Raw genomic sequence first — 23283 nt, 5'->3', positions numbered from 1 at the left:
TTCCTGATACTTTTTAGTCGCCCTCCTCTGAACTCTGACACGTCGATATCCATCTGGAGATGAGGTCCATGCACAATAGGTGGGGTCTAACCAGATATCTGTAAATGGGTAAAGTGAGGTGCAGATATCCATGTGACAATACATATTGTGTGCCTTTATTTACGTACACTTCTACTATTTTGAAGAACATATTTTTACTTAAGGCCCTTAAAACCTAGAAACTAAATTACCGGTAAGCACCACATGGTTAGTATCACATCAGCCGCATCCTAAGTGGCTGATGATGGGTTCAGGAAAAATGCCTACTTTATTAACTGGGTGAAAAATATTTTTTGATGACTGGACCGCTTAAACCACACGCACGCACGCACATACATACACACAGGTATATATATATTGAAGTTCCACAATACTGTTATACACAAGAAGTTGCTTCTAAATACAATGACTGCTCCCTTTTAATATTGTAAAGATAATTAAAACTTTATTTTGTAATCATTTTCATTGGAGGTAACCTATCATTAGCATCACTGGAAGCAAAACAAGCATCCCTTTGAAAGCATGTGATTTTATTAATGATAAGGCCTCGTTTCTCAGAGATGTATAGTACTTTCATTGTATAATAAGATCTCCCCGTCAGACTGAAGCCGCTGCCGGTGGATGCTGTATTTGAGCCACTTGTGTTCTACATCAGCCTTGTCCTCAAGGATGTAGTCAACATCTCCTTAAAGGTCCTATATATGGTTGGTTACTCGGGCTACACTTAAAGAGATAAGTTAATTATACTAGTCAAAGTTTGCCTCAGACACAATGATATATACAAGGATATACTAATACTAAAGACTAAAGAATGTTTAAAGCATTTCTTATGGCCGTTCATATAAGATACTATATATTGGCCAGTGCTGAAATCTCAGTGATGAGTCTATCTTTTGGGGCATTGTGTTGCATTCCAGAATAATTTCAGAATAATTTTAAATCTGTTTCAGTTTTAAAACCATGCTTTTTGTTGTCTTTAGGCAACTATCTGTGATATTATATGATAACAATTGTAAACAATGTAATGTAACATATTATTACATCATTACATCTTTCTTGCGGTCCAAGGACACTATTTTGCTGTATTCTTCCGATCCAGGTTCAATGTGGGCTGCATATTATATTTTTATCAGTGTTATTTCCTCCCACCTGTCAGTGCTCATAATGTTACGGCTGTATCTACTTGAGTAGGTTTCATAAAAAGGTCATTCACTTTATGTCAAAAGCCACCCAGATTTTACATAACAAAAATAATATATATTCAATACATTTCCTAAATGTTTCCTCCTATCAGTGAATGAACATGTTTATTTTTTTTTTCTTTTGGCAATATCAAGACACTACAGGGAGAATATTTTACAGACACCCCAACAGCCATATGCACTTTAATGCATATGATTGATGAGAGGTCCCTTTAAATGTACGAGGTGTCCCCCTTGCACGGGTGATTCTGCAGAATCTCCCCATATGTAATTGCCCCTTTCTCTACCCACCAGCTATTTTTTCCCACGCAGGAGATGAGTGGAAGACTGCTCCTGATTTGTGGTATACGTACTGCTGATCAGGTCCAGGGAAGGTCACAGGAGGTAGGTTGGGGAGTTATATATATACAGACCCACCTGGGAGCACTTTCCAATTGGCTGCATCAAGCAGCGAATCAGTGGCCAGAATTCTAAGTAATTGTGTCTTTGTTTTAAGGAATGCTTATTAAGATAAAGTACTAAAATATGCTTTTTTCTGTCCCTTTAACTGCGGATTCCTTCCTGTGTAATGTCACACATATTTGAAAATTACCTAAGTAGGGCACAAAGTAATTAGGGCATGGTGTTGGAGGCCAGTTTAATGGTAACCACTGGATATATGTCTAGATTGCTTACTGGATACATTTATATAACACAAAATGTAGTTCATCACTTGGTGTGTGACAGCAGGTGTACACCACTCACAACGAAGACATGGAGAAAGCCATCCCAGTGCTTACTCACAGGTGCTCTTGGGTCCTTAGCTTTGGGTGGCGCGTTAGTGTATAGTGTATGTTCTTCTAGTTACATTGATTATATATATATTTTAAGATTCCCTTCCACACAGATGAAACATTAGCAGATCTGTCAGCCCCTTTGCCTGAATTTAATGACTTAAAAATAAGACAGCAACATTTAAGATGTTTTTGTTGTTTCGATTCTAAAACCAACACCTTACAAAATGATAACAATGGATAACAATTACAGAATCACAACTTCTACATGTTTGTTTTCTGCTTGAGTAGCTCTACATATATTGATTTCATGGGTTTATTGTAAAATATTTGGAAGCCCTCACCACGTCCAGACTTTGTATTCATTCTTTCCGAGAACATGAAGCAAGTTTAAGCTTGTCAGGAGCTATTAGATCAGATGTGAAATGCCAGGCACGGCGCAGCACAGAGCATTGGTGTTATTCCAGCACTGAGACTACTGCTTGGGTTCTTATCTGCCGTCAAATTCTATGTTTCTATGATTAAGGTCTGAGAATCTGCATCAGGAACAAATGGGCAGATTAGACGGTTCTTATCTGCTGTGAAATTCTATGCTTGGTTTCAACAGCTTTAGCAACAAGCGCAAGGAATCGATGTGATACAACATTTAGGAGCTTTAAAGTCATGGCACACGGACACTGTGTCTCATATTTAAGAAACACTCATGCTGATGTCCAGTAGGTGTTTTCAGAAAACGAGGTGTATCTATGGAAATACTTTGCAGAGAAAAAGTATTTGCCCCCTTCCTGATTTCTTCTATTTCTGGATTTTTGTTCTACTTAAATGTGTGAGATCATCCAACTCATTTTAGACAAAGATAACCAGAATAAGCACAAAATGCAGTTTGTAAATGGATTAATGTATAGAAGGATAAAAGCTATCTGACGCTACCAGGCCCTATGTGAAATGATGTCATTATACCTTTAAAGCAACCAGTTAACTAAATGTAATTGATAATTGGGTTCCGTTTCACTAGACACACTCAGGCATGATCACTGACAGTCCTGTTAAACCTAAACATCCATTAAATGGATGGTCTTCCAAAGTGAACTCAGCTAAAAGGTCTCAAAAAGCAGCACACGATGCCGCTATATACAGAGACGCAAGAGTAGATGAGAAACAAAAGTTGAGGGGGCAATTACTTTTTCACATTTGGTTAACTCTTTACCTTCAATAAATGAAATGATCATGTAATAGGTGCATTTTTATAGGTTTACACAAGTTGTCTTTGTTTTATATTAAAATTAGTTTGATGATGTGAAACATTTAAATGTGAGAAATATGCAAAAATAGAAGAGATTGTGAAGGGGCAAATACTTTTTCGCAGCTCTGTTCATCTTACTTTCTGTCCCGCCACGACTGACAGCGGATGGGCTGTAGTTGCTCACTGGGGATGTGAGCTGTTTGGTTGAGATCAGGGAAATTATATTGCTTGGTTTTGGCTCAAAAAAACCCTGGTCTATGCAAATCTTGGTAAAAATCACATCATGCCACTACAGGTCGTGCCTGTCACCCGGAGAAAACAACTCTCAAAATTTGTGGGGCGTTTAAGCCAAAGTTAACATTTATTTTTTTCAAATTACTGACACTGTTAAGATTGGGATCAGTGAAAGAAATATTTGCTTTAATAATTCCTTGAAAGTATTATTGCCACTTTATTTGCTTCTCACACTTACGTTTCTTGGAATTACATTTTCCTTTGTCTGTCTGCAATTATCTGTAATAAAGTGCTTTTCTCAGAAGTTAAATCATAACAGGTGAGTTTAGAGATGTATTTACCTTCCATGGTGCCTTAGGGCCCCTTCCGCCGTCAATGTTTTCTGCATTTCTAATGTACAGAGCGCTATAGAGTCTGTATAGTGTAAATGGGCTGGTTGGGTACTGGCCCATTGAGCAGCGGGACATCGAGGAGCTTGAACGCCCAAGAGGGCAATTTGCCCCCTGTTTTGAAGATGGGGGACTGACAACCCACTGGACCTGCTGCCCTAGGCCTAGTTAGCATAGGCCAGGATATGTCCCTGGCTGAGTTTGGTAAATTTTACACAGTTATATGAACGTCTCATACAAGACATGTGACACACACAGGCTCAGAATACCCAGGAAACCTCCAATGTTTTGGCTTGTCCTTTGGGTGCTGTCCTCACTAGTCATTCTAATTTCTTTATTGTATCTCAAACAGTCAGTAGAATGTTGTACACATACACACAGGCGATAACTGGAAACTGATCGCATATTTTTCTCCCATGAGAATCAAAAGTGATATCCAGTGAGGTTGGAGGAACATCATGGCTGCCATTGAATTGGAGTTGAATCCGGAGGTGATAAGATTCATTATTCTGTGACTTCACTTAACCCCCAGTGTTTTTGCTTTTTATGTTTTAAGGTCCTACCCATCTCATACATGTTAAATGAGGGCATTGTTAAGGCAGGACAAAAGGGGCAACTACCGGCCAACTGCATCCAACAGATGGATGGAGGGCATGAACAAGGGCTTGGTATGGAGGAAAGAAAATCAGTTGCTGAGTTGGATAGGGGGAGAGGGGAGAAACAGGAGCCTAAAGTGTGGGTACTTGGAGAATGTGGGGCCCGGGGACCTGTGGTGAGTGTTCATGTATAAAATGTTTTCTCATTTTGAAGCTTAGTGATGTTACTTGAAAGGCACAAGAACAGCAGTGCGGTACCAGAATCTTGCCATAGGGTTCTCCAGCTCCAGACATGCTTAAACATGCATAATAATTCAAGACATTCCAACATGTATAATCAGAATACAATTGTCTGGAACAGTTCATATATTTTCACACGTCAAAAATATCTTGACAATCAAAATATATAGTGATATATTTATTTATATATCAAAATATATAGTGATATTTCATGGGGCATTGTGCTCGAACAGATAGCATAATATATGTACTATTTATTGATGTTTACTGAATGTGTGGATTTGGATTAAACAACGTAATTGGTTGTTTTCTGTTTACGGTAACTTTGCACTACCAGATAAGGTAGGTGGCTGACTCTGTGTCAGGAACTGGGTATGCTGATTTGCTATTTTCACCCCCAGTTCTGATGTCAAAAGCCTTGACAATTACTTAACCTCCTCCCAGCTGTGCCTTGTCAGCCAACAACCTATACATACAATTTACTGCATTGCCAGGTTATTGTGGTTATTTGCACCTAGTAATCCATTGTCTTCCTCTATAGATCATTCATGTATTAAACTTGACTTGCCTGACTGCAATCCACTGACCCCAGCTCCCTGACTACCACTGCCTTCTCCTACCCACTAATCACGGCTTATTTTGACTACTGCTGCCTTCTCCTACCCATTAGCCACAGCTTGTATTGCTGTTTCTGAACTGGCTACTGGACTCCAACCTTGCCTGTTCATCATCATTATACTAGGACTTTGAGCTGGTGGATGGTGCCACCATGAGGCTCTCTCATGTGTAAGCAAGTGTTTAACAGGGGGGACAGGGTTCTAGTAATATGGACAGCTTTACTTTATCTTTACATAGATCAAGCATTGTTTCTTGTACACTGTCCGTGTTACTGAAGTGCTATATTTGTTAATCATCCATTTAATTGCAGGAAGTTGGTAAAGCCCTGGCCTGACCACTAACTATTTTGTAGTCTGTAAAAATTGCTGATAGTTGTTGCCCATCTGAATCATAGTTTTTAACATAACTTAAATGGAACAAGTCAGCTTCTTGACCCAATATGACATTTGCATTGTGTTCTGGAGTTTTTACCACCTTGAGGCACCTGGGCATTCTATGCCATCCTAAAAAAGGGCAGCATATAACATCTTTCTCTAAACAATGTACATGGTGCAACTCGGTATTTGCCACAAACTGGTGTGACTCCCAGTGCCAAGGTCCACATGGCAACAGAAGCCGATCTTCAAATGCCAACAGGAATGTTGCCAGGTCAAGTGTGTCCAAGTACTGCCTCTTACAGTAATCTGGATACTTGGTAGCACATGTAAAGCAAGTTTGTCATAATAAAATCATTTAACCCTTTCTCTTTTATTTTCTTTACGCTTTTATTCCTTTGCTGTGCTGACTTGTGCTGTATAATTTATTTGCCTTATATTTTGAAGAGATGGTGGTGACAAAAAATGGCTGCATGAGAAGTGACAAAATGATCGTTGTGAAGGTCACAGGCTGTCTACTTACTTTTGTACAACAGTTTTGGATTCTGTGACCAATATTGAAGTTACGGTGCCAGAATACAATTAGACAAATCTACGGCTTAAGTGATGTGCACTTTGTAGAGTTTGCTCTGTTATTTCCAAAATACATAAAGATCATATGCCAAAAACTGTGAAAACTTTTTTTATTGTTCTTAAGTTTGTAATGTTTAATTCAGACTAAATGGTGGGTTACATATATATAAAGAAAAATGTGTTCTGAAAAATATGTGTGTGTGGGCACTATAAATTAGTGTCACAACAAATCACTTTGCTATCTGATCTTTGTGGCAATAGCCCTGATCATAAAGGGGTAAATGTGTTATTTTAAAATCAATGCTCTTCCATTAATTTTGGCACAATGAACACTTTGTAATCCCACAAATAAGCAACTATGCCTATATTATGACTCGTATTGTTCAATATTTACCACACATCAGAATATGCTCTTCTTCAATAGGACTAGAGCCATTCACATTGACCAAGTATTTCCCCAGCATTTCTCTTAATATAAACCATTAATATAGTTGAAGAGCATTTGCACCCTACAACCACTGAGTCCACGCTTCATCAGTTTTACAGTTTAATACTTTATATATGTTTCTTTGTGTAAACATCAATATGTTACATTTGTAAACTGCTCAAATTATTTTACATTTAACTTTAATTACCAAGATCATTTCTTAATCCCCACATAGTGAGTTTTGAGATTTGCATAATAGCAGGTTGTTATATACTCTAAAGTGCAAGAACATGTTTCTCATAAACATTATTATAAATGTTATTTGAACATGATTCCTGAATTAAATTCACAGTAAAAGAATGAGAAGTGAAGTGAATGCATTATTTAGATGGCATTTGGCTCAAACTCTGCAGGTCTAATCTTCATCACGACCGATTTCAGAGAATACCACCATCCATGCCATGTGTACCAAACAATCCCATTGTCTGTATTAGATGTGTAGGGTCCTTTGTAGTACAAACCATTTAGGTTAGCCGAGTGACACCTGTGGGGGGGGACATTAAATAAACATATTGCATACGATAATATCAAAGCAACTTACTGACAATTTTAACATGAGAATATACAAACATCATTGATAGTATGTTTTTGCATTGTAATAATCTGCCATTTATCATATTTGCCATTGACCATGGACCATGGATGGTTAATGGCCATGGTAATGTAAGAGGGAGCCATAATGTTATGGACAGATGCACTTTTGCTGAAGTTGCAACCTTACATTTTTTATAAAATACCCATAAGTTAAGTTTACCGTTATAAACTCATTGTTTTATTTCCATGAAATGTCAGTACATTTCCCATGAAAAGCTGCATGGTTTTCAAACTCCCACCTACTGTCACCCCAGTGTAAATCTTTCAGGTACACTTTCAGAAGCAGATCTCGTTCATAGCGTAGATTACAGATTGTTACAGAAATGCAGCCTATGCAGATTCATTATTCTGTGACTTCACTTAACCCCCAGTGTTTTTGCTTTTTATGTTTTAAGGTCCTACCCATCTCATACATGTTAAATGAGGGCATTGTTAAGGCAGGACAAAAGGGGCAACTACCGGCCAACTGCATCCAACAGATGGATGGAGGGCATGAACAAGGGCTTGGTATGGAGGAAAGAAAATCAGTTGCTGAGTTGGATAGGGGGAGAGGGGAGAAACAGGAGCCTAAAGTGTGGGTACTTGGAGAATGTGGGGCCCGGGGACCTGTGGTGAGTGTTCATGTATAAAATGTTTTCTCATTTTGAAGCTTAGTGATGTTACTTGAAAGGCACAAGAACAGCAGTGCGGTACCAGAATCTTGCCATAGGGTTCTCCAGCTCCAGACATGCTTAAACATGCATAATAATTCAAGACATTCCAACATGTATAATCAGAATACAATTGTCTGGAACAGTTCATATATTTTCACACGTCAAAAATATCTTGACAATCAAAATATATAGTGATATATTTATTTATATATCAAAATATATAGTGATATTTCATGGGGCATTGTGCTCGAACAGATAGCATAATATATGTACTATTTATTGATGTTTACTGAATGTGTGGATTTGGATTAAACAACGTAATTGGTTGTTTTCTGTTTACGGTAACTTTGCACTACCAGATAAGGTAGGTGGCTGACTCTGTGTCAGGAACTGGGTATGCTGATTTGCTATTTTCACCCCCAGTTCTGATGTCAAAAGCCTTGACAATTACTTAACCTCCTCCCAGCTGTGCCTTGTCAGCCAACAACCTATACATACAATTTACTGCATTGCCAGGTTATTGTGGTTATTTGCACCTAGTAATCCATTGTCTTCCTCTATAGATCATTCATGTATTAAACTTGACTTGCCTGACTGCAATCCACTGACCCCAGCTCCCTGACTACCACTGCCTTCTCCTACCCACTAATCACGGCTTATTTTGACTACTGCTGCCTTCTCCTACCCATTAGCCACAGCTTGTATTGCTGTTTCTGAACTGGCTACTGGACTCCAACCTTGCCTGTTCATCATCATTATACTAGGACTTTGAGCTGGTGGATGGTGCCACCATGAGGCTCTCTCATGTGTAAGCAAGTGTTTAACAGGGGGGACAGGGTTCTAGTAATATGGACAGCTTTACTTTATCTTTACATAGATCAAGCATTGTTTCTTGTACACTGTCCGTGTTACTGAAGTGCTATATTTGTTAATCATCCATTTAATTGCAGGAAGTTGGTAAAGCCCTGGCCTGACCACTAACTATTTTGTAGTCTGTAAAAATTGCTGATAGTTGTTGCCCATCTGAATCATAGTTTTTAACATAACTTAAATGGAACAAGTCAGCTTCTTGACCCAATATGACATTTGCATTGTGTTCTGGAGTTTTTACCACCTTGAGGCACCTGGGCATTCTATGCCATCCTAAAAAAGGGCAGCATATAACATCTTTCTCTAAACAATGTACATGGTGCAACTCGGTATTTGCCACAAACTGGTGTGACTCCCAGTGCCAAGGTCCACATGGCAACAGAAGCCGATCTTCAAATGCCAACAGGAATGTTGCCAGGTCAAGTGTGTCCAAGTACTGCCTCTTACAGTAATCTGGATACTTGGTAGCACATGTAAAGCAAGTTTGTCATAATAAAATCATTTAACCCTTTCTCTTTTATTTTCTTTACGCTTTTATTCCTTTGCTGTGCTGACTTGTGCTGTATAATTTATTTGCCTTATATTTTGAAGAGATGGTGGTGACAAAAAATGGCTGCATGAGAAGTGACAAAATGATCGTTGTGAAGGTCACAGGCTGTCTACTTACTTTTGTACAACAGTTTTGGATTCTGTGACCAATATTGAAGTTACGGTGCCAGAATACAATTAGACAAATCTACGGCTTAAGTGATGTGCACTTTGTAGAGTTTGCTCTGTTATTTCCAAAATACATAAAGATCATATGCCAAAAACTGTGAAAACTTTTTTTTATTGTTCTTAAGTTTGTAATGTTTAATTCAGACTAAATGGTGGGTTACATATATATAAAGAAAAATGTGTTCTGAAAAATATGTGTGTGTGGGCACTATAAATTAGTGTCACAACAAATCACTTTGCTATCTGATCTTTGTGGCAATAGCCCTGATCATAAAGGGGTAAATGTGTTATTTTAAAATCAATGCTCTTCCATTAATTTTGGCACAATGAACACTTTGTAATCCCACAAATAAGCAACTATGCCTATATTATGACTCGTATTGTTCAATATTTACCACACATCAGAATATGCTCTTCTTCAATAGGACTAGAGCCATTCACATTGACCAAGTATTTCCCCAGCATTTCTCTTAATATAAACCATTAATATAGTTGAAGAGCATTTGCACCCTACAACCACTGAGTCCACGCTTCATCAGTTTTACAGTTTAATACTTTATATATGTTTCTTTGTGTAAACATCAATATGTTACATTTGTAAACTGCTCAAATTATTTTACATTTAACTTTAATTACCAAGATCATTTCTTAATCCCCACATAGTGAGTTTTGAGATTTGCATAATAGCAGGTTGTTATATACTCTAAAGTGCAAGAACATGTTTCTCATAAACATTATTATAAATGTTATTTGAACATGATTCCTGAATTAAATTCACAGTAAAAGAATGAGAAGTGAAGTGAATGCATTATTTAGATGGCATTTGGCTCAAACTCTGCAGGTCTAATCTTCATCACGACCGATTTCAGAGAATACCACCATCCATGCCATGTGTACCAAACAATCCCATTGTCTGTATTAGATGTGTAGGGTCCTTTGTAGTACAAACCATTTAGGTTAGCCGAGTGACACCTGTGGGGGGGGACATTAAATAAACATATTGCATACGATAATATCAAAGCAACTTACTGACAATTTTAACATGAGAATATACAAACATCATTGATAGTATGTTTTTGCATTGTAATAATCTGCCATTTATCATATTTGCCATTGACCATGGACCATGGATGGTTAATGGCCATGGTAATGTAAGAGGGAGCCATAATGTTATGGACAGATGCACTTTTGCTGAAGTTGCAACCTTACATTTTTTATAAAATACCCATAAGTTAAGTTTACCGTTATAAACTCATTGTTTTATTTCCATGAAATGTCAGTACATTTCCCATGAAAAGCTGCATGGTTTTCAAACTCCCACCTACTGTCACCCCAGTGTAAATCTTTCAGGTACACTTTCAGAAGCAGATCTCGTTCATAGCGTAGATTACAGATTGTTACAGAAATGCAGCCTATGGTAAGTAGCAGCACATGGCTGAACAACAAATGCTACTTTTTGAGCAACGACTCCTGTGCTGTGGATCACTACTTGCCTGGGCTTTTTCTAATTTCTTGACTTCTTCAGCTAGCAACCTAGTGGCCAATGTGTTCTGTGCAATCACTTTCCAGTCTGGGATGCCAGAACCGACCTGGTAACCACTTTCAGCTCCCCTTTCTGTAGTCGAAGGGATTTTATTCCTCTCCTGATTTGATTGCTTTTTATTTATCTCTCTGGTCTGCCTTTTCCCTCTTTGTGTTGCTCTTCCACTGGCCAAGGGTTACCTTTACATTTAACTAATTACTGAGAAATTTAAGGTGCCAGATGGCTGGCTAATCCTATTCTTAGCGCAGGTACCATTCATATTCTCTGGTGTTTATTCAGTACAGGGAGAGTTCACAGGAGAGTCTGCAGGGAAATTTCAACTCATTTACTTTACTATGCATTAAAAAGGGAGTTTCTGCTACAGCAAGAAATTGGATGACCCTGTATAATGACCCTGTATAATGACCCTGTATAATGACCCTGTAAAATTCACAGTTAAACCAGAGAACCCTTCTCTCTCCTCACTTATTGACTTGTGCGTTATAAGGTACCAACTTATCCCTTTTTGCTGGAGAAACCTCCTTTGGCCCTCCGTAATGAATAGTGAAGTGAGGGAGGTGAATCTACAGCTGTCCTGCAAACTACCTTTCCAAATCTCTACTTCATGGATAGACCCCTTTTTGTGTTTATAAACAGTTTAAATGGTACTATAGCCATTTAAATTGGGCGATTTGTGCCATTGTAATATTTATTAGCAAAAAACTGCACTTACTAAAATAAACACACATTCTACTGCTGAATAAAAAAAGGCTGTTCTATTGGTTTCTAAAGGAGCAGAACTTTCCAAGAGTAAATCACCACACCTGTTATACCACCAGCCGCCTTTGTCCTCTTCAGCACAGTTTCCTTCATAGTTGTCATTGTCTCTGTCCGGGGTGCTGAATTTCATGCCATTGTGATTTGCCCACCATTTAACTTCAGGGTTAAACCCCCCCAAAAGAGAATCCCCAGCAGTACCTGTATACTCGCCACAACTCATTTGATAGGAGCTCTGGGATTATAGAAAATAAATATTTATGAAAACATATTAAGATTCACAGAAAATGGGCACAATTTTGGAAGCAGCATTTCCACCACTGGAAGCCATTCTAGGGCCATTGGAAGTGAAGCTTTTATCTACAAATTGTCACTGAATCACCAAACTATTCAAACAGTTCATGAAGAAGGGCTACAGGGCTTGGAATTGAAATATTGTTATGCAACTTTTATTTAAGGGATGTAAAGTTACTTTCCACAGAAAAAAAGTACGTATTCATATATATACAGTAGGGGAACTTCCTCCATTTTTGTATTACTAATAATTAAAGTTTTTAACTAGTTTTTGCATATTAATAATTATGATGTTTCAGGCTGCTGCCAGTCAGTCATTTGCCCAGCCGGGCACGCTGACTAGTATTAGTCTATAGAGGAATAGACTTTATTAGCATTGCCATAAAGAATCAGCTCAGTGTGGTGGTTGAACAGAAATCATCACCTAAATAATCAGACACTGTCAACAATGACAGCCTCTAGCTCTATAAGGAAGTTTTTGAGAAGAAAGCTAGTAACAAAATGCTTTTTCAGTGCTGACTTACATTATACACAGAGCCATATTTTATGCCCAAGCACAGAAATATATTTCCATGGGATTTCCCTCTTTAAAGTGAAAAATGATGTGGGAGATTGCCTAGAAAGCTGGGCATTCAGACATCTACTGCAAACCTGTAAACAATGTCCATACTTTCTCACTCCATGGCACTAAAGCTCTCCCTCCTTTTCTCTTTTCTTCTATCCCACTGTTTTTTAGTTATCTTTGTTCTTCCCCTTCTATTATTAAAGTGCTAGCTTTCGTTTCCTGGTTTGACAGTAGCTTTAATAGTCTTCTCTGCTCTGCTTCATTGCCGTTTATTGTGCTGATCTTTACACCCCAGCCTCACAGAAACATTACCGGGGATTTAATAGCACTCTTGGCAATGGAAGGATGTGGTAGGCAAGTTTTTACAGCATAGCCAGTGGCTGGCATTGAAACACAGAATTTGACGATGGATACGATTCTGCACATCAAGCCTGCTTGGTTTCCCTGATATAAAACTCAGACCTTAACAAATCTTTATCACAGAAAAACAACAGCGCATGACTGTGTTACTACCTGTTCATCTCCAACCCTGAAACTCTTATACTGTGCAAATCTTCTCTGGCCTTCAAAATCTATCAAATCGATTCTCAGCGTGTAGTCACCTAGAGACAAACAAAAGAATAATTATAATTCTTTCAAAATATACATTTAGTCTAAAATTGGAGTTACTGATTGGTTGGTATCAGTTTTGCTCTCTTTATTTTCACTTTCTTTGTTGTTGCTGTAGACGGTTGGATTGTGTTTAGCCCGTATATTGCCCAAGTATAGTCAGTGGTCAGAAAACTGTTTTTATAATTATTAGGAAGTTACAATGTTAGCACATCTGTTGGCTAATTAAAGTTCCATCGACTGGAGACTAAAGAATGGTGCAGAATTGGGTTGGCAGGGTTGATAAATACCATTACTAGGCCAAAGCCATTACCTTGCAATGTCAAATAGTGCAGGTGGTCATTTCCTAGCCAGTATTCTCCATTTGCAGAAGCAAAATCACCAAATCCTTGCTTATAAACAGTCCAGTTCCTACACAGAAAAGAAAGCAATATGACATCATAAACTCTTCATGAAACAAAAATACAAGACACAGCAAAAATGCTACTTCCTACTTCTTTTGTGGAGAATTAGGATTAAAAGTATATTTCAGAGGACTAACTCCAATAGTAGTCGTTGTTAGTGTCCGGGCGGTGGGACATTGGGAATGTACTTGTGGAAAGCATTGTACCGCTTCCAAGGCATTGGCGCATGCAAACAAAATGGCTCCTCCTATGGCACAAGTATATTTCCCCAACTAATTATTAAAACAGTTCTGATGCTCTCATTTTTTGGTATTATATATCAGAGGTGCATGGCTAAATGACTGTGAGACTATTTCACTAGAGTATTGCGTACAGTTCTGGAGACCACATCTCCAGAAGGATATTGACACATTGGAGAGAGTTCAGAGGAGAGCTACACAAATGGTAAGTAGTTTGCCGGACAGAAATTATCAGGAAAGGTTAAAGGATATTACTATGTACAGCTTGAAATAAAGAAGAGAGATGGGGATGCAACAGAAATATTTAAATACGTTTTAATGGAGGAGCAATGTTCGAACAAGAGGTCATGGTCTACAACTAGAGGGTCAGAGGCTTAGATGTAATTTAAGGAAGTCCTACTTTACTCAGAGGGTAGTAGGGATTTTAAAAGACATGGGATACACATAAAGCTTTCCTCACTATAGGACCTGACCAAAGACGATAGATGGTTAAACCCCTTACATCAGGAAAAATGGGCAGACAAGATGGGCCGAATGGTTCTTATGTGCCGTCAAATTCTATGCTTCTACTTCTGTTTTCAAATCGTTTGGCACTTTTGGGCTGGTGTGAGGTTTTAATCTACTTTAATCATAGTTTTAAGTGAAAATTTGAATTACAGACAATTCAAATACAATACAACCCACTTTGAAACAGTATATGTGTGCAGAATTCAGGTACAAGGTCTCAGGCTGGTTTATAATCCAATCCAACATTGTGAAATCATGGCATATTTGAATGACGTACACAGACACAGTGTTTCACCGGCGGATGTATTATTTTTATGCAACTCACAAAACAAAGGACATTTTTCCGTGCATGAGCCGTCCACAGTGCTCCAGCAAGCAGATTTACCTATAGAAGTCTTCTCTTCCATTGAAGCGTCTCTGAAAAACAGTCCAGCCTCCTCCCTCAGTCATGTCGCAGAAGGCAGAGAACGGCTCGATACTCTCAAGAGGTTTTATCTTGTAGAAACCACTCAACTTGTGGCCAGCGTTGTAAATTTCAGAACAATCTGAAAGGGAAAATGGAATTGTGCATAAAGCTCAGCAAATCAGCAATGTATTTGCACAGGTGATGCCGTTCTTGAGTACCTAAAATAGAGAGATAGCTAACCGGTGCTCCCCCATCTGCCGTCAGCTCCGGTCAGGATCATCCAATTACGTGTACATGATTTAAGTTGCAATTCCATGTTAAATACTCAAACACTGTATTTACTTAACAAACCTTTTACAATATGCGTGAACCTGATCACAAATAAACTGTTTTCAATCTAAGTATATTGATCAATACTATGGCACTGGAGTAAGGATCTGGATAACGACTTTATTAAGCATTTTTTACGTTAAACACTAACATGCCTTTTCATTACGCAAAACAATTTCAAGCAACATTAACAACCTATAAAACATTAACGCTGCTGTTCCATTTAGACAAAATATTACTGCATTATGTTGTATGTTAATCTAATAAACATTAGATGATCAGTCATTGTATTCTTTCCTCTGAAGGTGTAGCGACATACAAAATGTAATGGAAATGTCCTGCTCTTGTGTCACATGATAATTAAGAGTTCCCAGCAAAAATGAATAAAACACATTTTTACATGATTTAAGATTGTTTTATGAAGAATGTGGGCATTCAGCAGTACTATGCTTCTATGATTGCTTTTTATTGTTGTGTATAGTACCATCGTATTCTTCAGCGCTGTACAATGGGTAGACAGGACATTGCAAGTAGTATATAACATAATAATTTGACTTACAGAAACAACTTCTAATGCTGAATGTACTTACAAGTGTGTTAAATTTAGCCGTGGACCATCACCTCTTAAACAGAAAGAGGGATATTATATTTAGTTAGAGAAGCTGCCGCAGGTTATATTGCCTCTCTGCTTCAGGGGCTAAAGCAGTTGTGTAATTTCCCCAAATCTTTCATTTTGCCGTTCTATACACTTAATAAACCTATGAAATGATATTTACAAATATATTGAAATATAAACCATGAATATAGGTAACTTTTTTCCTCTCCATTATGTTACGGACAGGTAATTGATAATATATTAAAATAACTTTTAATATAGACAATTGTTTAACAATTGCACTGAACGACAAAGGTTATTTTGTTTGTGACAGCAGTTGTTCCCATTTAAGCACAGACAGTTACTATTTACTTGGGGTGGTGTCCTAGGCTAGACCACACACTCACTCCTACAAAAGTGTAAAACAATACATGGTTATTAAACACACATTATCATTTAATAAACATATTGAATGTGTGCTTACAGTGCACTCCATTGATATTTATATAACACAATCATATTCCTCAGCACTGTACAATTTAACAAGACATAACAACTAGTATCAATATGTTTTACTGGCCTGACCTTTCAGAAAAAGTCAGCAGAGAAAAGCTATGACACCCTTCTAGCCTGATTATTTTCTTAGATACATTCATCCACGAGACCTTGATAATTGCCTTATGGCAATGTTCCTGCTGTAGCAGAACAAATATTCTTGCCCTTGAAATAACAGAAATTTGGGGTATGGTTATCCGTGATTACAAGACGTCATGAAATCATGAGGCCTTTTCTGACCTGCATAGCTTCGTCTGCTTCCCAGAACCATCACAAGTTGTTCATCTCCTCGGTCCATTAACTGGAGCTCCTTCTCCTGCAACAGGTTCTGGATTTTTATTTGCTGAAGTTTCACTTGGTGCTCAAGGAGGCTCACCTGAGCCTTCAGTCGTATCTGATCTTTCAGACAGTTGTCCAGAGCCTATATAATGAAAGGTATGGAAGCAAATGAATGCAGAAGAAATACGTCCTGGCCTTTGAGAATTAATAGTGACCTACGCCATGTAACGGGAAATTGAGCTGTGGAGTGTATGTTTTCTACCACATTGGTAAATAAATAAAGACACAAAACACCATACATTTGTTTAGAAGTCTTTACTTCATCTATGGGTTGTAATATATGGCCACAGTACAGCTACACATTCAGCACAATGTGAACTGACATTGTAAATGGATAACTGGGTTTGACCTCCTATACTGGTGAATAAGTCCTTTAGCATCTAGTTTCAAACTTACTTAAAACCATTGCCCTGGATATTAACCATTTAATAGTATATAGATATCATCCATTTAGCATGGGCCAATTTGCCATTAGTAACCAGTCACCACAGTTAAAACAAAAATAAACCATATATATCAACCATGCCAAAACATGTAAGACCACTGGCTGGCACATGTGTAGTGGATACGTCCTTGGTCCTCTAGGACCATTTTTTTGTTATGTATCCCCTAAGTCCTTGGTCACGAAGGGGTTAGAGGAGCTGTTTCGCCTAGATGTTTTTTCCAAACTTTCCTAAATATTTAAATTATTATGTGCTTCTCTCAATACCTCTTAATTTGTTCCTTTGCCCTGCTGGCTGCCTGCCAATTCTTGACATCACAGAAGGGGCATTTGCTTGAAGGTCTATTAGTTTAAAAAGGACTGTGAGTGGTTGTAGGAGATCGGTGAACAAGACAACACTCTCTAGTATCTCAATAAACCTTTCCATATAAACCTTAATATGCCATTAGCTTTATTGTCCTAATGACATTTTCCTACCTCCTATGAAAAAATAAGTTATCTTTTTTTTGTATCATCCCAAATAGCTGTACTGGGATTTTGCTTTCTCTTTAGTTAAAGCCTATGCTTTCATTTAGTGTTAGAGGCTAGCTTCACATGTATCTAGTGGGAGACGTATTCTCAAACATTGTTAGGCATTTGGGTGCTACATCCAAGCACCAGTCGTTAGTATGGTATGTTAGGAATCTTACTTTACATTCATGAAGCTCTATTTACACTCCAACTTTCTATATACTAGTTCCGTCCCTTTGGCTGCAATGTGCTATATTACCAACAAGAACAACAAGATGTGTGCATGTTCTCAGCAACAAAATATTTACGAGCAGTATGCTGATCTTGATTGAAAACAGATTTGGATTTATATTTTTTTAAATAAGCTTGAAAGTATAAGGAATTGTTAAGAACCACTTACTGTTACACAAATGATGCAGAGTGTGATAATTCCAAATGAAGAGAAACAGGAATTCTTCATCTTGACAAATTCTAAGAAAACATGTCATGTGCATTAATAAAAATGTTAAGACTATTGCATAGATCAGTTTCACTGTAGTGTAATCAACAACCCCCCACCATCCCAAGTACAAAAATACACATTTTGGTGTACAAGTGTGAATAGCCACTAATTTTTGTTTACTTTTAGAATTCCAAATAAACATATTTATTCTGAAAGTCTGGTAATTTGCCCTTGAAAACCCAAAATTGTAAATAAATTGTAGCAGAATTTAAAGCGCTGTACAATGGGTAAGCAGGACATAACAATAACAAATACTGTATTACATAACGATTCGACCAGAAATGACAGGTAAGGAAGGCTCTGCTCAAACAACCTTATAAACTAGAGATATGTATTACACAAGAGCTAAAAGTACCACTGTTAGGGCTCGACCAGCCACACTAGTATAGGTATTGTCCAAGGGCCTGAGATGGACAAGGAAAGGTGATCTAAATGAAGGTGAGAGCAAGGGCTTTAACACATAACTTTGTAAGCGTCCTTAAAGAAGTGGGTCTTGAGGGATTTTTTGTAGGACCAAAGGCAGGACAGAAAGGATGGGGAGGGCATTCCAGAGGATAGGGGCAGCTCTTGAGTAATCTTGCAAGCGCGCATGAGAACTAGAAATCAGAGCACATGACAGATGGAGAGTAATGGAGCAGTGGAGACACGGGGTAGGAATGTATTTGGAGATGAGTGGAGAGAAGCACTTTGAGGAGATTTGAAACTAAGAGTCAGGATTCAGAAACAAATCCGAGAACAGGCGGCCAGTAAAGAGATAGGAGAGGTGTTAGTAAAGCGATGGATGAGGAAGATATGTCTGGCAGCAGCGTTTATGGTGGATGAGACGGGTATGAGGGAAACCAGGAAGAAAAGCCTTGGTGGCATCTTCTGTTAGGAAGGGATGAATGGGGGCAAGGTTTGTTAAGATGTTTTTAAGATTTTTTCAGACAGACGATGTAGGTCAAGAGTAACACCAAGGCAGGAGTCTGAGGGGGCAGGGAGAGGATTGCACCATTTACATTGAGGAAAGCTGTTGTAAGAATTGGAGGGAGAAAAGATAAGTTTGGTTTTAGGAACCGTGCAGACAAGAGGGTTTAAGAGAAGATACGTAGATTTGCGTGTCATCAGCATACAGGTGGAATTGAAAGCCAAAGGTTGAGATGAGTTTGCCAAGTGAGGTGGTGTGAAGTGAGAAGAGATGGGGTCCTACAACTGAGCCTTGGTGTATCTTGACTGAGGGGGGGTGGGGGGAAGTGTTACTGGAGAGGGAGACACTGAAGGTATGTTCAGAAAGGTAGGAAGCGAAGCAGGAGAGAGCAGTGTCCAGGAGACCAAGATTGTGAAGAGTTTGAAGGAGAAGAGGGTGGTCCCCAGTGTTAAAAGCAGCAGAAAGGTCCAGTAGTATAATAATATTGTAATTGCTTAGATAGTTTTTAACATTTTGGTTGTCCAAACTGGAACATTTTTGTTGGTAGTGTGTGGCAAGAGGCAGGGAGAAGCAGGGCTTGTCTATCTACCATACCCAGAGAGCCACCTTGTGGCGATCAGCTTCAGAGAGTCACAAAGTGGCCACGCAGAAGCTAAGATTGAGGTATGTGCTACAAAATCACAGGCGTCCATCATTTTTTACAGCTCCATAGGCCTGTCAGGGGAGGTCAGAGCATCTCCCCAACCAGCCCATGACCCCACTCCCTGCAAAAGCAGAACAGTGGGGCAGCTTGGCAAGATAGTTGGGAAGTATGCACACCTAGTGTACACATAAAAGTTGTTACTTCAGAGCCCTAGAATGAGTGTTAAAGCATGCAAACACAGGGAACTGAATTGTGCACAGTGCTTTACTCCTCATGTGGTATCACTAAAAATAAGAAGCAATACCATCTGGTAATCATCACAGGATTAGAAATTCTGTGCATGTTCATATGCTTCCAATTTTGTTTTGAAATATTCATATTTTCAACTTCCCAGGGTTTTGCTTCGCATGGTAGATCTCTTTATTTAACTTCAGGTCTTTAAGACTACCGTATTTGCTCGATTATAAGACGACCCTGATTATAAGACGACCCCCCAAAATCTGAATATTAACTTAGGAAAAAAGAAAAAGCCTGAATATAAGACGACCCTAAAGGAAAAAAGTTTTACCAGTAAATGTTAATTCATGTAAACTATTTTTTTTAATAAAAGCTATGATTGAGAAAAATATTTTTTTTGTTTTTATTTCTTGTATTTTCCAGCCTGTCCCCCAGTTACGCACATCTGCCCCGAGGCTTGCCACACCAATATGGCACTGTGGCCCATGATATGCCTTTTAACCCTCTATATGCCACTGTGCCCCATGGTATGCCTTTTGACCCCCTATATGCCACTCTGCCTCCAGAAATGCCTTATACCCCTATATCCCATTCTGGCATTTAGGGGGTTAAAATGCATATTATGGGGCAGAGTGGCATATAGGGAGGTATAAGGCATTTCAGGAGGCAGAGTGGCATTAAGGGAGTTAAAAGGCATTGTATAGAGCACTCTGCCTCCAGAAATGCCTTATACCCCTATATGCCACTCTGGCATTTAGGGGGTTAAAAGGCATATTATGGGGCAGAGTGGCATATAGGGAGGTATAAGGCATTTCAGGAGGCAGAGTGCTCTATTAAATGCCCCTTAACGCCACTCCAGAAATGCCCTATGCCCCCATTTAACTAACACACACACACACACACTCTCTCCCTCCCCTCCCCTCCCCTCTCCTCTCCTCTCTCCTCTCTCCTCTCTCCCCTCTCAGCCCTCTCTTACCGGTGCTTCCAGCCGGGGCAGCAGGTTGACGTCGCCTTCTGCTGCAGCCGGAAGGAGGTGGAGTTGGCAGCGGGGGTTTGTATGCGTCCGTCGCGTATACTTTCCCCGGCTGTCAGAGATCAGAGATCTCTGACAGTCGGGGAAGGTCTACGCGACGGACGCACACAACCCCCGCTGCTAGCCACACCTCCTTCCGGCTGCAGCGGACGTTGTCTACGCGGATCGCGTAGACGTCAACCCGCTGCCCCGGCAATACAGCAGGAAGCACCGGTAAGTGTGTATGATGGGGGGGGGGGTGAGACAGGAGGATCCAGGTCCCCTGCAGCGGTGCGGGGGATCTGGATCTTAGTCTCCTAATCAGACTCTATTTGAGGTCTGATTAGAAGACGACCCCGATTAGAAGACGAGGGGTATTTTTCAGAGCATTTGCTCTGAAAAAAACCTCGTCTTATAATCGAGCAAATACGGTATTTGAAACACTTTTAGGTGTGTCCAACTCTTTAAACTGAACTAAACCCAGACTTTTGTAAAAACAGATCAGTTTTCATAAAGTAGTCAGATGTTTTTCAGGGATCGAAGATTGCAGGATTTCACTGGTAAAGTATTCAGACCAATGTGCCTAGGAATTTCCTGTTTAATGTGCTCCTCACCCTGTACATATTGGATTTTAACATTTGCAGCACATTACGGTGAAAGTACGCCTCCACAGATTTTTGTGAGCTAAAATATTTTCTAATTAATGTAAATAACACACAAGAAAACAAGTCTGAACAATATATCCTTGAACGTGGTACAAGTTTACTAAGCTTAAAGAAAACATGGCTTACCTGTGGGCAGAATTTACTGTCCTGTCTTCCCAAAGAGTTCTTCTCTGTGCTTCAGATTTAGCAACATTGGATGATATCTGGATTCAGTATGTGAACAAAACATTCTTGGCCTCTGACTCATGACAATATGAACTCATAACGTGATGGTGAAAATTACAATCACATGGAGGAAATATAAAAATGTAAATAAAAAGTGTGTATATAAAACCAGGAGATAAACAGAATAACAATGTAAAAGGTACCTGAATATATATATATATATATATATATATATATATGCACACACATTATTAAGTATATCATTGTGTACTTAAAGGACCAGACATAGAATTATTTTATTTTCTTAATTTATTTTAATATTTTCGTTTTACAACCAACAGGAACAATAGAATTCTCTCACCAGGTTCGCCAGGTTAGAGTGGGGTGTTTGTGCGGGGATGGACCTCTAGGACCCTGCGCAGAGCAGCTGGAAGCTTATGTCTCCTACTGAAAATGTCTGCAGACATCTTAGGTTTTCTATCGGGTGCCATCTGCAAGTGTATGAGGGTGTAACAGGGTGTCAATGCAGGAAACAACAAGGTATCGGCAGAGTACAAATCAGAGTCACAATGCAAGCCAGGGTCATACATGGAATGTGGGAGCAGAACACAGTACCAAAGGAGCAAGACGTGTACTTAAACAGAGTCTAGAAACCATGTGGCGTAATAAACCAAAACACAGGTACAAAAGGGCAAGTCGATAAAGTCAGAGGAAGACAAGAACAGCAGTCACAAACAGACAACAATGGTCTAGCAAAGGAAGCTAATAGCAAACGCATACCTCCCAAATTTCCGAGCTTTGTCAAACTGTCCGGCAGAGCTGCTTCCATTGTCCCGATTTGGTGGGCAATGAAGAGCATGGGCCATTTGGACAGGTGCTCTGATTTCCCCTGACTGGCCTAGGGAGCTGTAAAAACAGTGTGCTGGTGGGTGGTTAGTCATGTCTCCTACCCTGCCCCCATCTAGGACCCATCCTCCCCTTGCCACTACCTAAACACAGGTGTCCCACTTTGGACACCAAAAATGTTGGGGGTATGCTGATCTTACAAAGGTTTGTCAGACATCAAATTAGGGCAATTGACCTCAAGGGGAGACTGCAGTGCAAGTGATCTACCAGTGGGTACAAGGGTTTAATATCCCAAGTAGAGGAATGTTTTGGTAAAATACATAACACTACCCCTTTTATCAGACATAGATAAAGAATACTCTTGCTGATGTCTGGAATTACAAAATTTAAAGCTGAACCATATTATTTTATGGAACATACAGCCAGACCATCTTGAAATTTGTGTGACAAAAACTCTCAAGCCTAGATAAATAGATTAATAGACTGTCCCATGCTAAGAATTCATGAATCATCTACTTCTATCTTATACAAGCTGAGTCATTACAATTCACATTAAAGGGGCAGATTCATTAGGTGCTCTCTTGTCTTCTGAAAGCAATCAGCTATTAGG

At 39.1% G+C, this 23283-nt stretch overlaps 1 protein-coding gene across 1 annotated transcript; it reads right to left on the bottom strand.

The window, feature by feature from the left end:
* Positions 1 to 10414: 10414 nt before the first annotated feature.
* Positions 10415 to 22768, bottom strand: LOC149285591 (fibrinogen-like protein 1). The gene is made up of 8 exons (XM_089495186.1): positions 22608 to 22768; positions 18554 to 18626; positions 16646 to 16826; positions 14905 to 15064; positions 13683 to 13780; positions 13274 to 13362; positions 11949 to 12136; positions 10415 to 10574 (listed from the first exon to the last, which is right to left on the bottom strand). The coding sequence occupies exons 1-8, from the start codon at positions 22766 to 22768 to the stop codon at positions 10415 to 10417; spliced, it is 1110 nt and encodes a 369-aa protein (XP_089351312.1).
* Positions 22769 to 23283: the final 515 nt, after the last annotated feature.

The sequence above is a fragment of the Sceloporus occidentalis genome, unplaced genomic scaffold, assembly GCF_023333645.1.
Source record: "Sceloporus occidentalis isolate IW3139 unplaced genomic scaffold, rSceOcc1.0.p SCAF_77, whole genome shotgun sequence".
Lineage (NCBI taxonomy): Eukaryota > Metazoa > Chordata > Lepidosauria > Squamata > Phrynosomatidae > Sceloporus > Sceloporus occidentalis.
The sequence above is the reverse complement of the archived record's forward strand: the minus strand, read 5'-3'. Positions and strand labels throughout refer to the sequence as shown.

Bases quoted from the DNA above. Each gene is read 5' to 3' on its own strand.
- LOC149285591 (XM_089495186.1), bottom strand. From the start codon at position 22,768: ATGACTAACCACCCACCAGCACACTGTTTTTACAGCTCCCTAGGCCAG. The intron at 13,781-14,904 runs GTAAATCTGCTT...TTTTCTGTGTAG, and splicing joins GGAAGAGAAGACTTCTATAG to GAACTGGACTGTTTATAAGC. The intron at 10,575-11,948 runs GTGTGGTGATTT...CCCCCCCCACAG, and splicing joins GGCGGCTGGTGGTATAACAG to GTGTCACTCGGCTAACCTAA.